Source organism: Monodelphis domestica, chromosome 2 (genome assembly GCF_027887165.1).
Source record: "Monodelphis domestica isolate mMonDom1 chromosome 2, mMonDom1.pri, whole genome shotgun sequence".
NCBI classification, from domain to species: domain Eukaryota; kingdom Metazoa; phylum Chordata; class Mammalia; order Didelphimorphia; family Didelphidae; genus Monodelphis; species Monodelphis domestica.
The window spans coordinates 12,199,663-12,214,665 of record NC_077228.1 but is presented as its reverse complement, the minus strand read 5'-3'; the positions used below and the strand labels follow the sequence as shown (position 1 = coordinate 12,214,665).

Genomic DNA, 15,003 nt, shown 5'->3' with positions numbered 1-15,003 from the left:
AGAGCCCCGTGCAGGTTCAGTCTGACTAGAGGAGCTGTCAAATGAGCCAGGACCTCCAGGGTGGATCCTGGCTCTTCTCCTCCTCCAGGGAATTTACTATTCCTTCACCTCCTCCTCTGGAGATGGAGGCTTTGAGATCTGACTATGACTCAATGAAGTTTGCAATGATGTGGTGAGAGTGCATCCTGTGGCACAATCCATCAGTCACACGGACACAACTCTGGATCTTGGCACTGGAAGTAGGGAGTGAGGGATGAGGGCTGGCGCAGGGGAGAGTCAGTACCCATGAATGAGCCCCAAATGGATGGGATGAGCCATTGGCAAGACAAGCACAAACAAAAGTGTAGCATTAAGAATCCCTTTCTGAACGTCGGCTTTCTCATCTATAAACTGGAGAGAAGAAAAGTGGTGCTCTTTCTCTCACGTGGCAGTCACCAGGTTCCAAGACAATAAGGTCTGAGGGTGCTTGGCAACTATTAGGCATTAATTCTATTGCTGTCAATAATATTCATAATAGACAGTTTTCGTTTTTCAAGGTACTTTTACATTTGGCCCTCCCAAGAGGCAGAGGTAGCAGGGGTGGTGGCTTTCAAGTCCATTTCACAGATGAGGACCCCTGAATGAATTTGTAGCTAAGGCAAGACTGGAACCCAAGGCTTCCGCATCCTGACATTCTGGAGGCTAAAGGAGCTCCCCTTGGCATGATACTCTGAGGTATGCAAAAGGCTTCCCTTACAACAATGCTATGGGAAATATGGTTCAGCCGTGTCTGATTCTTTGTGACACCACTTGGGGTTTTCTTGGCAAAGATACTGGAGCAGTTTGCCATTCCCTTCTCCAGTTCATTTTATCAAAGAGGAAACTGAGGCAGAGTGAAGTGACTTGCCCACAGTCATGCAACCAGTAAGTGTCTGTGGCTAGATTTGATCTCAGGAAAATGAATCTTCCTGATTCCAGGTCCTATTCTCTATCTATCATGCTACCTAGAGATGAGGAAACTGAGGCAGTGTCTTGCCCAGGGTCATAGAACTTGGAAGTGTCAAAGCTTGGAGTGAACTCTGGTCTCTTGACTCCAGGTCCAGTACCCTTTCTGTGAGGCACTGACGACAAGAATTTGCTGGAAAGAGAAGAGGCAGGGAGCTGCTCCAGGAATGGTCTGCGAGGGCAGCGGCTCTCACACGGTCGCTTGGAGAGCCGAGACAAAACAGAGAGAAAGGAAAATAGAAGGAAAGCCTGAAGGCCAAGCAAGCAATGGCCCATTGCTGGCAGCCCTCGTGAGAGGCATCTTCATGGGAAGGAAAGCGCTGGAGCGGCCGGAGCCACACCTGCTTCCACACTCTGCCTCGGACACTGGCCAGCAGTCTGGCCTTGGAAAAACAGCATTTCTAGAAAATGGAGGTGGAGCTTCATGTGGCCATTCTCAGGATTATCATGAGCAAAATCTTTCAGAGTCACACAGCTAGTCAGTCAAAGGTGAGATTCGTACTCAGGAAGATGAGCCTTCTTGAGGGGGCAGCTCAATGGCTCAATGGATTGAGAAATGCGAGAGGTCCTGGGTTCAAATCTGACCTCAGATATTTCCTCATTGTGTGACCTTGGACAAGTCACTTAACCCCCATTGCCTTGCCTTTACTGCTTTTCTGCCTTGGAACCAATACACATATTGACTCTAAGATAGAAAGTGAGGGTTTAAAAAAACGATTCCATCTGAGAAAAAGGTTTGGCAGTGCCCGGGCTGGTTCTGTGGGCACAGCAATGTGCGGCCAACAAGGAGATATGATATTTATTCCTTAGCTTTTCCCCCAGCTTTCCAGCCAATCCTTGAGGACATCTTTACAAATATCTGCATGCCGTCTGCTCCCAGGCTCTGGGAAAGGATGCTGAGCTTACTGTTTCCTACCACACTTACTCTTGGGAGAAAGGCAGGATGGCTTGTAGTAATTAATGGAGTACTTGTTTATTCCCCTGAAGAGTTGCCTTGAAGATTGGGTTCATGAGAAAGAGCTGAGCAAGGAGACAAAATGGTAGCCAGGCCCTGTTGGCAAGAGGAACTGAAGGGATAGATGTGAAGAGACCTGGGGGGTGGGCCTTAGCCTCCCAAATCACATTCACTGGCTCTCAGAACCCATTGGGTCCATGGAGCCCCATTCCAGCATGCCTGAGGAGTGGCTGTCCGGCCTCCAGCGGAGGGGAACCCACCACCTGCGGAGACAACCCACTCATTTGGGAACAACTCTTCTCCCTGACATGACATCAAATCAAAATGGGTCCATTTGCTGCTTCTCCCCACTATTCCTGGTTCTTCCTGGGTCCCGGCAGAGCAAATGGAATCCCATTTTCATGGGTCACTTGCAGAAATAACTGAGAAAAGCTAACAGGCTCCCTGAATCTTCTGGCTTTGTTGGCTACCACTTGTGTGGACATTGGACCAGCCACTTTGGGCCTCAGGCTTCTCCTCTGTAAAATGAGGGCAGTGGACTAAAGGGCCACAGAGGCCTTTTTCAGCTCTAAGTCTGCTTTTTCAATAAAATGGTGTTTTATCTTCAGGTCCCATTTTTCTTCCTCCCACCTCCTTCCCCCATCTAGGAAAGCAAGAAAACTACAACCTGTTACCAACACGTAGAGTCAAGCAAGCCCTCTTCCCCACGTCTCGGGTGGCCCCGACTCCAGCATCCCTATCCGGGATGGAGGTGGGGAGCTTGGCAAGGATCATCTTTGCAGAGGTTCAAGAATGGCAACTGAGTGGGGAGGGACAGAGGTGGGAGACGGCACGTGGTATACGCTAACGGAGGACAGGCAGGAACACACATGAGTGAAGGGAAGCAATTTGAAATAAAAATAGAAAGGTAGGAGCAGCTAGGGGGCTCAGGGATGGGAGGTCCCACATTCATCTCTGGCCTCAGATGCTTTCTCATTGTGTGACCCTGGACAAGTCACTTAACCCCCATTGCTTAGCCCTTACTGCTCTTCTGCCTTGGAACTAATGCCTATATCTATTCAGAAGATGATAGAAGATAGAAGGAGGAGAAGGAGGAGAAGGAGGAGGAGGAGGAGGAGAAGGGGGAGGAGGAGGAGAAGGGGGAGGAGGAGGAGAAGGGGGAGGAGGAGGAGGAGGAGGAGGAGGAGGAGGAGGAGGAGGAGGAGGAGGAGGAGGAGGAGGAGGAGGAGGAAGAAGAAGAAGAAGAAGAAGAAGAAGAAGAAGAAGAAGAAGAAGAAGAAGAAGAAGAAGAAGAAGAAGAAGAAGAAGAAGAAGAAGAAGAAGAAGAAGAAGAAGAAGAAGAAGAAGAAGAAGAAGAAGAGAAGAAGAAGAAGAAGAAGAAGAAGAAGAAGAAGAAGAAGAAGAAGAAGAAGAAGAAGAAGAAGAAGAAGAAGAAGAAGAAGAAGAAGAAGAAAGAAGAAGAAGAAGAAGAAGAAGAAAGAGAAGAAGAAGAAGAAGAAGAAGAAGAAGAAGAAGAAGAAGAAGAAGAAGAAGAAGAAGAAGAAGAAGAAGAAGAAGAAGAAGAAGAAGAAGAAGAAGAAGAAGAAGAAGAAGAAGAAGAAGAAGAAGAAGAAGAAGAAGAAGAAGAAGAAGAAGAAGAAGAAGAAGAAGAAGAAGAAGAAGAAGAAGAAGAAGAAGAAGAAGAAGAAGAAGAAGAAGAAGAAGAAGAAGAAGAAGAAGAAGAAGAAGAAGAAGAAGAAGAAGAAGAAGAAGAAGAAGAAGAAGAAGAAGAAGAAGAAGAAGAAGAAGAAGAAGAAGAAGAAGAAGAAGAAGAAGAAGAAGAAGAAGAAGAAGAAGAAGAAGAGAAGAAGAAGAAGAAGAAGAAGAAGAAGAAGAAGAAGAAGAAGAAGAAGAAGAAGAAGAAGAAGAAGAAGAAGAAGAAGAAGAAAGAAGAGGAGTAGAAAGGCAAGGGAAAAGCAGATTGGGGAGGGTGTTAAAGCCAGGTTGAGGACATTGTCCTCTAAGGGTGGAAGTTCCTTCCCTTCCCCTGTGAGCATTGCTGGCTGCTTTGAGGGCAGAGAGGAGGAAGGGCACCCCAGCTCACATACCATCTTCTTGTTGTCCTGCTTGTTAATGCTGACCATGGACTCCTTGATGACAACATGAGTGATTTCAGGGAAGTAGGAGAAGTTGTTCCACTCCTCTTGGGTCTTGTTTTTCTCGTCATCTTTCCTGTGCTTACCATCCTGTTTCTTCCTCTTTAGTTTATTTTTCTCCTTCTCAACAGGAACCACCTAAAAGACAAATGAAGATCCCCTCGATGAGAGAGCCAGCTCTCTCTACCAAAGCAAGGACTGCTCCGTGTCTGAGCCCAGCTAACTGATGGCCTTTGGCCAAGCCCAGGGAGGGGAAGCCGTCTACTCAGCGTGACAGAGCTTGGGCTTCAAAAGGCCAAATGAAGACCTAGGCAGAGGGCTAGAAGCATCTGTACTGCTGGACGGAACCTCAGAAATCTACCAACAGAGATGGATGACACCAACTTCAAAAGCCTTTCTAAACACACACACAAACATGCATGTAGCTCTGAGTGCTGGAAGGAGCCCTAGAGAGACATCATCGGCTCCAACCACCATCCGTCCCTGACCATTTGATCATCCAGTCTTGGCTTGAATATGTGAATGAGCTTTTCTGACTGTCACATCAAAATCTTGTCTTTGTCTCTTTGTCTCTGTCTCTCCACACCCACACCCACATATGTGTGGGTGTGTACGGATGTATATACATGTGCACACATTTTATATATATACACACACACACACACACACACACACACACACACACACACACACACACACACACATATATGGAAGCTAGGAAAGGAGAGGAAGAGCTAGCTATTTATACTGATATAATATACATTTCCCCAAAATTTTATATTTAATTATGTAGGAACATAACATTCAATTCGTTTAAACAGGCACTGTTGCCAAGTGGCCAGAGAGCTTGGAACATCACTCCCCTTGGAAGTCCAAGCCCTCTTCTTAATAAGTAATAACCATGTGGCTGTGACAGGTCACTTAGCATCTCTGAGAAGAAGCCAACCCACAAGGATGAAGGGAGTTTAGTCATTCAGGGGTTCCCTCCATCACTGACTACACAGGACCAGCCCCAATCCACGCGCCAAGCCTTTCACAAAGGGTAAGACCTGCCACGTGTTATGCTTCACTAGTGAGACTTTTGAGAACCGGACAATAGTACCTCTAAACCCATGAGAAGACATCAGAGGAGGATTCTGGTAGAGAACACACACCCACACCCTCACCATCATCATTCCCACCTCCATCACCATCATCACCATCATCATCATCATCACCATCACCACTACCACCATCATCGTCATCATCATCATCACCATCACCATCATCACCATCATCACCATCATCATCACCATCACCACTACCATCATCATCACCATCATCATCACCACCACCACCACCACCACCATCACCATCCTCATCCTCATCCTCATCCTCATCCTCATCGAGGTAGAGGGCACTGTCACTATCTGCCATCTTTTTTTCAATAAAAGATAGGTTCAAGCTAAGCATGCACTTGGCCATGCTAAACAAAATCCCCAAATCTAAGCTATTCCATTCCGATCATCCATTCACACTCATACTTACATTCGGTTTTTGCCTCCACTGTATGCCAAGGTTTCCGGTCACCATCACTTCATAGCGTATGACCTCCCCGCAGTCTTTTGAGATGAACTTATTCATTTCATTTTCGGATGAAATCAACAGGAGGGAAGTCTCAAAAATTTCGGCTCCATAATGTTTGGTGAGAGTCTCCAAGGTGGACAGGTATTTCACCTTCAGGTCGTGGGGTGTCACGCTACTGTCACAAATGGTCTTGTTGTTAAATTCTTTAAGGAAATCCTTGAACACATTATTTATTCGCATCCTGGTTAAGAGATTCCTTTGTCTGATGGTCCTGTTCAGCGTTTCTGGAATATATCGCTTGTAACTGCAAAAGGAAAATGGAAGAAGAAAGAGAAAGAGAGGAAGAAACAGGAAAGAGAGATGGAGAAGGAGAGAAAGAGCCGAGGTAAGAACTGTGTATTTATCCAATAGTTAGATGAGCAAAAATGGCAACCAGATGGCCATTGTCCAAGAAGCTTGGAACATCACCTACAGACTCACAGACAAGTCATTACATTCTGTTATTCTTTAAGCAAGCTGATCGACATCAGTCCGCTCCTCGGAGGGGGAGGAGGAGGAGGAGGAGCAGGTTAATGCACATCAAAAGGTGGCCAGGAAAAATGAAACACGTGGGCAATCCATCCACAAGTCATGGCTTGGCCAACTCTTTCAAGTCTTGCCAAATGTCTTATCAGGGACTCCAGAGTCATAAAACCAACTGACCTGTGTGCCCTTGCTGCCTTTTGTTGACTACCCACATCTCACGTGCTAAGCAGCCACCTTCTGGCGGTACTCAGCTGAGCTTCTGTGCCATGGAAAGGGTACAGAGAAAGTCAGAGGAGCTGAGTTTGAATCCTGCCTCTCTGCCAGGTCGCACCTTTCTAGTACTGCACACATCACTGAAATTCTGTATTAATTCTTCTTTGGACTCTGTTTCCTTGTCTGTAAAATGAGGGGGTCAGACTAGATGATTTCTAAGGTTCCTTCCTTCTTTAAAACTAGACTCGTACTGTGTTTGCTAAAGGCTCAGTATTAGAAGCACTGTGATAAAATGAGACGGAGACCCAGCTTTGGAATCAAGAAGGCCTGCATTAAAGTACCACCTCTGACACATAGAGTCTATGTGACCCCAGGCAAGTCGCTTGACCTCCATCTACCTCAGTTTCCTCATCTATAAAATGGGGAGGATAATAGCACTGACGTCTAGGGTTGTTGTGAAGACCCAATTACTTAATATTTGTGAAGTGCTTTGCAAACCTTAAAGTGCTAGATAAATGCTTTTGTTATTGTTATTATTATTTTAAATGTCACAGCACAGCTACAAGCTAAAAGATGGGCTCCTCATCTCTCTAATAAATATAGCGTTAGAATCATAGGTTTAATATAGCTTCTAAATCATAAAAGAAACCATCTATTTTAAACTTAAGGTTTGTAAAACACTTTATATATATGTACGATCTCCTTTGCTCCTTCCAGATAGGAAGATGCTCTTGTTATCCCCATTTTATAGATGAGAAAACAGAGGATGACTTGCCCAGCGCCACATTGCTACTAAAATTTTGAGTCAAAATTTGAACTCGGGTCTTCCTGACTCTGAGCCTGGTGCTCCATCCATTACATCACCCGGCTGCCTTAGAAGTTAGTGACTTGTCTAGGGTCACACAATCCATATGGCAAAGCCGAGCTCTGAGCGCAGCTCTTCCCGGTTCGCTGTCGAGCACTCTAGCCATCAGGCAAAGTCATCTTCACATGATGTCGCTTTCCCGAGAAGGTTATCGCCCCGGTCCAAGGCTACATTTACCCCCCAAAGGGATGCTTTGGGAGTCCGTTTGAGAGTGGAAGCTCCGTTGTGGCAGCAATGGGCTCCCTCCTCTCTTTGTACCCCCAGCGTGTGGCCTTATACCTCAGAGGCATCTAAGAAATGTTTGTTGAATGACCAAATAATGGTATTTTTGCACTGTGGTCAGAAATTCTAGAAATCACGTCCTCTTTCCCAGCAAGGGTGACGCTCGTTTTTTGGTCCGCTCAGCACCCGGCGTGGGGCAGCAACGGAGTCTTTTCTCTTTTTCTGGATGCCGAAACCAAATAAAGGGCCTGGGGGAGGGCTGGAGCGACCAGCTGGTGGGGATGGAGGAAGTGCCTTCCTCCCACCCAGACAGCCCTGGAGAGGGGAGTCTCGTGGGGTGCCGGGAAGTCCGGTGATCAGAATGCAGTCATTCGGAGCCCAACGTCCCTGAGAGCTGGATGGCGTCTAGCCTGGAAGGGAGGGATCTGGAAGAGGGAAGTCCTTGGGGGGCTGCAGTCTCCTCCTGGCAAGGAGGACCTTCAGAGCCTCCAGCTCGGCCATCCTGAGTTCTGGGGATGCTGCGGCGCCACAAGGCAGACCAGCCTGCCGAGGGGTGCCGTCCAGCTCTGCCATCTGCCTGCCAGGCCTCCATCCCGTCCGGAGCATGTCTTGTCCTGCTTCTCCCGTGGATCGTGGATCCTCCACAAAGATCTTCCTGGACCTCTTACGTGCAGCGCGGAGACCCTGGCCAAGTCACTGACTCCCCCTTCTGCCTCGGAACCCTCATGAGGGTCCGTCCTAAGACCCAGGGGAGGAGCCCCGCCGGAGAGGGCGCTCCTGGTCCCGGCTGGCCCGAGACGTTCCCCCGGGTGGCCCCGGGAGCCCAGTGCCCCAGCCCCCCCTTCTTCTGCCTAGGAAGCCGCGCTCGGGATCGGCTCTGAGACGGAAGGAGCCACTGAAAGGAGGAAGCGTCCAGCCCGCCGCCCGCCTTACCTGACGTCCTTGGGCAGGTCCGGCAGCTGGATGCTCTTCATCATGGCGTAGTGCGAGATGGCCAGCACCGCCATGCCCAGGCACTCGTTCTCGATCTCGTGTACCTCCTGGTCTGTCTTCGGGTCCCGCACGGGCGCCAAGCACTTGACCAGGTCGTATTGTCCCTGGGGGGAGCAGAGGCTCCGGTCAGGAGCACGGCTCCCCCGGGGCCCGAGGCAGGGCCAGCCGGCCGTGCCCATCCCCCCCTCTGGCCGCCCTTCTCGCCTCCAGCTCGGGCCTCCCCCCCATCCCTCACTCTAAGGCACGCTTGATAGGCTCAAGCTCTGCACTGGGATCCTGGCTCTGCCTCTTCCCAGATGCATGACCCTGCGTGGGGCACGGAAGCTCTCTCTGCCTCTGTTTCCCCACCTACAAAATGATAAGAATGAACTGGATGGTGTAGAGGTGGCTCGAGGATGGAGCCCTAGGCCTGGAGCTAGGAAGACCTGAGTTAAGATCTAGCCTCCGATACTAACCAGCTGAGTGATCTTGGACAAGTCACTTCTCCTCCTCCTCGGTCTCCTTAATTGTAAACTAGGGATAATATCCCTCCATCTCAGGGCATTCTTGGGGCTGTAGGGCTGGGAGGGGAGGGAGGAATGGCCAAGAAAGGCTCCCAGGGCAGAGGATGGCTCCGAGCCGAGCCTTGGAAGAAGTCGGGGATCCAAGAGGGGAGAGCCAAAGAAATGCTCCCAAAGGGCTGCAGATGGAGCCATCAATGGCTTCCTGGGGTCTCCCCCGGCTGGCCCAGGATGCTGCACAGAGCAGACGCTTAATACAAATTGGTGCGACTGTCTGGTCAAAGGCAGGACGTCGATGAGCGCCGACAGCCCTGCTGAGCGACTCTAGCGTGGGGGAGCCCCAGAGAGAAGGACGCCTGCAAGTCTGCCCCCCACAAGCCACTTCTCCCTCCAGGGGCCCGGCGGGGGCTTCCTCACACTCTGGTAATCACATCCCGACAGTTACTTTTTCAAAAAGCTAAAGCCACTTCTTGTTTCTCTTTGGCAGAAAACGGTCAGCCATTTCCTCGAGCAAGCCAAGCCCCTGGGGCCCCACAGCCTTTATCTGGGGGCCGCTGGGGGGACTCGAGGGATAGAGAGCCAGCCGAGAGAAGGGAGGCCCTGCTTCACATCTGTCCTCCCATACTTTCTGGCTCTGTGACCCTGGACAAGTCACTTAACCCCCCTACCTAGCCCGTGCCAGTCTTCTGCCTTGGAACCAGCAGTTAGTGTTGATTCCAAGATGAAAGGGAAGGGTTAAATATCCCCCCAAACCTTTCCCTGCCATTTCTGCCTGGGGCTGCCTAAAATCTACTAGCCACTTCATTCATTGAAGGGCTCCTTAAATGGGCCTCTAGTTTGTGTGACCCTGGGCAAGTCTCTCCACCCTGTTTGCCTCAGTTTCCTCACCTGTAAAATGAGCTGGAAAAGAAAGTGGCCAAACTCTGCAGTTGCTTTGCCAAGAAAAACCCAAAAGAGTCACAAAGAATCAAACAAGATGGGTAGGGATTGGAACAGAAGAGTTCTGCGGTCCCTTCCAGCTCTTGATCTGGGATCCTCTGAACTAGGATTTGGTCCTCAGTGACTGCTTTCCATTTATTAAGCTCTTTACAGTGTGCTGGGAGCAGCTGATCTGGGTGTTCTCTGAGGGGCCCTTCCCACATCTGGTGCCCTGCCTAATTCCCCCACAACCTCCCACTGGAGAGGACACCATTGCTTCTCGAACCCGGGCCCAAGGCAGACGGGTTCAGAAAGAAGAACTGGGAGGATTCCCTTGCCAACACAAAGTGATGTGGGTATTTCCAGATACTCAGTAGGACAGAAAAAGAAGGCAGAGAGAAAGCTCTAAATCTCCATTCCTCACAGCTTGCTCCTAGAACTCTGTCTCAAACAACAGCATCCCAAGCAGGTCATCACTGGGATCCCTGCAGATGACCCCCTCCTGCTGCTTCTCTCTCGCCCTCCCCGCTGCACCAGGACAGACTCGCAGAGGCTCCTACCTGAGCAAACAGGTACTCCAGTGAATGGGCATCAAGGAGGGGCGTCCCATCCAGAACCCGTCTCCTTTCATAACCATTTTTCTGCTTCTTTGGGGAGTGTCTCCACACTGACTGCTCATTCTCGTTGGTTCCGTGCCAGTTAGTGAAGTAGAATCTGGAAAGGAAGAAAATAGGCTGAAATCACCCTGGTGGTGGCACTGGAGGAGCCAGGAGCCCTGTGCCGGACTCTGCATCAGAGACAAAATGCTTACGAGAGAGAGAACCAAGAGAGCGGCTCTCCTAGCGGCTCTGAGACAACCTCTCTGTCTTTTATGGGTGATGATCATTCGTATCAGTCAAGTCTGACTCTTGGTGACCCCATCTGGGGTTTTCTTGGTAGAGACACTGGAGGGCTTTGCCACTTCCTTCTCTGGCTCATTTTACTGATGAGGAAACTGAGGCAAACGGGGTGAAGAGACTTGCCCAGAGTTACATAACTAGCATTTGAGGCTGGATTTGAATCTAGGACTTTCTGGCTCCAGGTTCAATGTTCTATTTACTACTGACCAATGTCTCTGGCATTCTCTTGGTTTCTGTCATCAGTTAATCATCTATTTTCATTGTTCCACTCATTTTGACCAAATTTCAATCTCCCATAACACATGGTACATTAAGTTAGGGAAAAGGGCTCAACTGAATGGGATGTCCAGTTCAAATGGAAATGCAGGTCCCCACGAACAGCATGTACTAAGTCACTATCAAAAAACTGCCCGACAAGGCTTGGGGAGGCGGCACTCCATGCAGCACGCAACAGTCTCAGTGGTCTCCTTTGGCCCTGACAGTCCCAGAGTGGATCCCCGTGAGCACCCACACGTCCACCTCAGAAAGGACCGCGTGGATCCCCGTGAGCGCCCACACGTCCACCTCAGAAAGGACCGCGTGGATCCCCGTGAGCGCCCACACGTCCACCTCGGAAAGGACCGCGTGGATCCCCGTGAGCGCCCACACGTCCACCTCGGAAAGGACCGCGTGGATCCCCGTGAGCGCCCACACGTCCACCTCGGAAAGGACCGCGTGGATAGCCGTGAGTGCCCACACGTCCACCTTGGAAAGGACCGCGTGGATCCCCGTGAGCGCCCACACGGCCACCTCGGAAAGGACTGCGTGGATCCCCGTGAGCGCCCACACGTCCACCTCGGAAAGGACCACGTGGATCCCCGTGAGCGCCCACACGTCCACCTCGGAAAGGACCGCGTGGATCCCCGTGAGTACCCACAGGTCCACCTCAGAAAGGACTGCCTGCCCACATTGCCCACACCCAGCAGAGAATGTCCCAGGGCTGCAAAAGCTGCATGGCTTCCCCTGATACAACAGTGTGGACAAGCTGCAGATCTTCTGAAGCCCAACTCTAACCTTTCATCTTGTCCTTGTGCCACCTTCCTGGGAGCTGGGCAGGACTCGGGGCTTCTTCCTGGCACTGCAGGAGGTACAGGTCCAGCCAGCTCAGGGGGCTCGGGGAGCAGAGAGGATAGGAAGAAGGATGTGCCTGTGACAAAAGCTCTGCAGGCAGGCACTGTCATGGAAAGAGCAGCTGCTCCATTCATACATGGCTCCCTATGGCCTCAAAGAATAACTACGAGAACTTTTTGGCACTTAAATCCCTCATCACATGGCCTTGACTTAGCCATCCAGTGATGTTATACAGCATTTCCTTTTGTGATCTCGTCAGGCCAGCCAACCTGCCCTTCTTGCTCTTTCTCACACTTGGAGGCCCCCAAATCAATGAACCAGAGGTCTGGGCAAAAAATCAAATAAATAATAAATGTTCCAACCACTGGGGTGGGTTCTGGAGCCATCAAGATGGAAATAAAACACTGCTTGCCCTCCAAGGCTTACATTCTACTGGCAGAAATAGCAGGGAGGGAAAGAAGACAAAAGGTACCCAGCCAGAGAGGGCAATGGGCACACCATTCCAGTGCCAGCAACAAATAGATGGATATAGAGCCTGTAAGTCCTTAAAGCCTTCCCTCAGTGTTGACACTGGACTGAGGTCCTGGGTTCAGATCCTGATTCTGGCACTGAGCCAGGGAATTGAAGTTAACTCATTTCCAGTAAAATTTCATTCCAGCCTCTCTCTTCTTTCAGTTCCTCTAAGGGCAGGTGATGGCCAGGAGGTAGCGCCAGTCTGAAGCACGTGCCCCCAATCACTGTTCCCCTCTGCCTCAAGCCAAACAAACAGGTGTTTTTCAGCTTAAAAACCCATCACTGTGTGTGTGGACAAAATCCCCCTCTTCGCCAACCATCAGCACCAAATATAAATGCCTCTATTTGGCATTTAGTGCCTTTCACCAGCTGGCTCAAGCCTTCCCTTTCAGACACGGCAGCCATCCCTCCCTTTCATGAGCTCCATGTTGGGTCTGGCTGGCCGAGCTGCTGTTCCTTCTAGATAACATTCCATCTCCTGCTTTGTGCAGCTGCCCCGTATGGCTGCCATGCTCTCCTCTCCTTCACTGGGGATCCCGTCTCCCCTCTGACCCAGACCAGGTATCAGGTTCCTCTCCTGATGCCCAGAATTCCTTCCTAGGTTTCCTGCATTTCCCTGAGTGACTGGAAGCACCCCGAGGGCAGGGATTTCCATATCTCCCTCTTCACTTCAATATAATAAACATTTGCGATTCCCCCACATATCCCTTCACACAGGTAAGGTCCGAGGCAAACCTGCAGCTCTGGAACAAAGAGAGTCCAGAGAACCCTCGGCATACCTCATCCGATAATGCAGCCGCAGCGACGTCTTATCCTCAATGTGGATGCGGTGATTCGGGGCGTACCACAGCTTGGTCTTTTCGTCATACAGGGCAAAGAGGTTGTGACACAGCGGAGAGATGGCTGCAGAGAAGGGCAGGAAGTGATCAGAGAAGCTCTGCGCTCTTTCCCTTTCCCTGCTTGCCCCCCCCGGCCTCCCCATTAGGCTGTAAGCTCCTGGGGGGCAGGGGCTGCCTTTTGCCTCCTTCTGTACATGGGGGGGGCAGGGGCTGCCTTTCGCCTCCTTCTGTACATGAGGGGGCAGGGGCTGCCTTTCACCTCCTTTTGTGCATGGGGGGGCAGGGGCTGCCTTTTGCCTCCTTCTGTACATGGGGGGGCAGGGGCTGCCTTTCGCCTCCTTCTGTACATGGGGGGGGCAGGGGCTGCCTTTCACCTCCTTCTGTACATGGGGGGGGCAGGGGCTGCCTTTCACCTCCTTCTGTACATGGGGGGGGGCAGGGGCTGCCTTTCACCTCCTTCTGTACATGGGGGGGGCAGGGGCTGCCTTTCACCTCCTTCTGTACATGGGGGGGGCAGGGGCTGCCTTTCACCTCCTTTTGTATGTAGGAGATGCTTAGTAAACGTTATTGATTGGCTGAAATTCTTTCAGAGTGGGTCTTGCAGGCTAGGTGACAAACCCAATTAGGTCCATTTGGAATGGACCAAATGGCTGGACCCAAAGCATAGTCAGAGCTTGGAAAAGGAGCTCTGCTGGAGATGGGGGCAGGCAGCTGGGCTTGGTCTGAGGGTGCTGAGCATTTCTATTCATGATCTTGCAGATGGCAGAGATGCTACACTGGCTGATCAGACTGGTAGGGAACACAAAATATGGAAGGACAGGGGGGACAAAGCCTAAATCCGAAAAGATATTTAACCATTTACATTGGGTCAAACCAAAGAAAATGGAACTGAATAGAGATAAATGCAAAGTTCCACACTTTGGTTCCCAAAATCAGCTTCATGGCTACAGGATGGCTGAGATGTGGCTAGACCATTTTTTGAAAAAAGATCTAGGGGCCTTAGTGGACCAAAAGCTCAGTTTAAGTCAATGTTGTGACATGAAATTCAACAAAAGCAAATAGGCTTCTAGATTGCATCAAATGGGGCCAAAACAGGGAGATGAGGACTGCAGTGTGCTCTGCCTTAGTCAGAGGGCATGTGGTATATTTTGTTCAGTATCAAGTGACCCATTTTTAAATCTTTACTTTCTGTCTTAGAATTAATACTAAGTATTGGTTCCAAGGCGGAAGAGTGGTCAGGGCTTAGGCAATGAGGGTGAAGTGACTTGCCCAGGGGCACCCAGCTAGGATGGCCCATTCTTAAGAGGCCGAAGCTAGTATACACAGAAGAGAATAACCAGAATGGTGAGAAAAGGGAAACAATGCCCAAGGAGGTGGGGGTGTTGAATCTAAAGAAGGAAGACTCGAAGGGGCATGGACAGCTGTCTGTCAGAAAGAAGACAGATCAAACCTGTTCTACTTGACCCCAGAGGACAGAATTAGGGGTAACAGGTGCTGGGGAAGATGGACTCCAGCTTCACGTCAGGTTAAACATCCTCACAGAGACTCCACAGTGGAACAGGCTGCCTTGGCAGATGGTGGGCAGCTCCAAGCAGAGGCTGGAAGAGCCAGCCCTCAGCACAGTGCTTGGCATATAGAAGAAGATGGCTAATAAATGTTAGCTGGCTAACGGGCCACTTGGCAGCCATGTTGTAATGGGGGTTCTTGGCAGTCCCCAGCTACTCTGAGATTCTGACGGGTAAGCTCCTTGAGGGAAGGCAAGGATT

The 15,003-nt window shown here is 50.3% G+C and overlaps 1 protein-coding gene across 6 annotated transcripts in view; it reads right to left on the bottom strand.

The window, feature by feature from the left end:
* Positions 1–15,003, bottom strand: part of JAK1 (Janus kinase 1) — a 154,106-nt gene that overhangs the window by 41,303 nt on the left and 97,800 nt on the right. For all 6 annotated transcript variants that reach the window (XM_056815019.1, XM_056815014.1, XM_056815017.1 and 3 more), the window contains 5 exons: positions 13,178–13,301; positions 10,437–10,590; positions 8,399–8,562; positions 5,602–5,944; positions 4,027–4,212 (listed from right to left, as the gene is read on the bottom strand). In XM_056815019.1, coding sequence (XP_056670997.1) covers positions 4,027–4,212; positions 5,602–5,944; positions 8,399–8,562; positions 10,437–10,590; positions 13,178–13,301 — 971 coding nt within the window. The remainder of the gene's footprint in view (positions 1–4,026; positions 4,213–5,601; positions 5,945–8,398; positions 8,563–10,436; positions 10,591–13,177; positions 13,302–15,003) is intronic.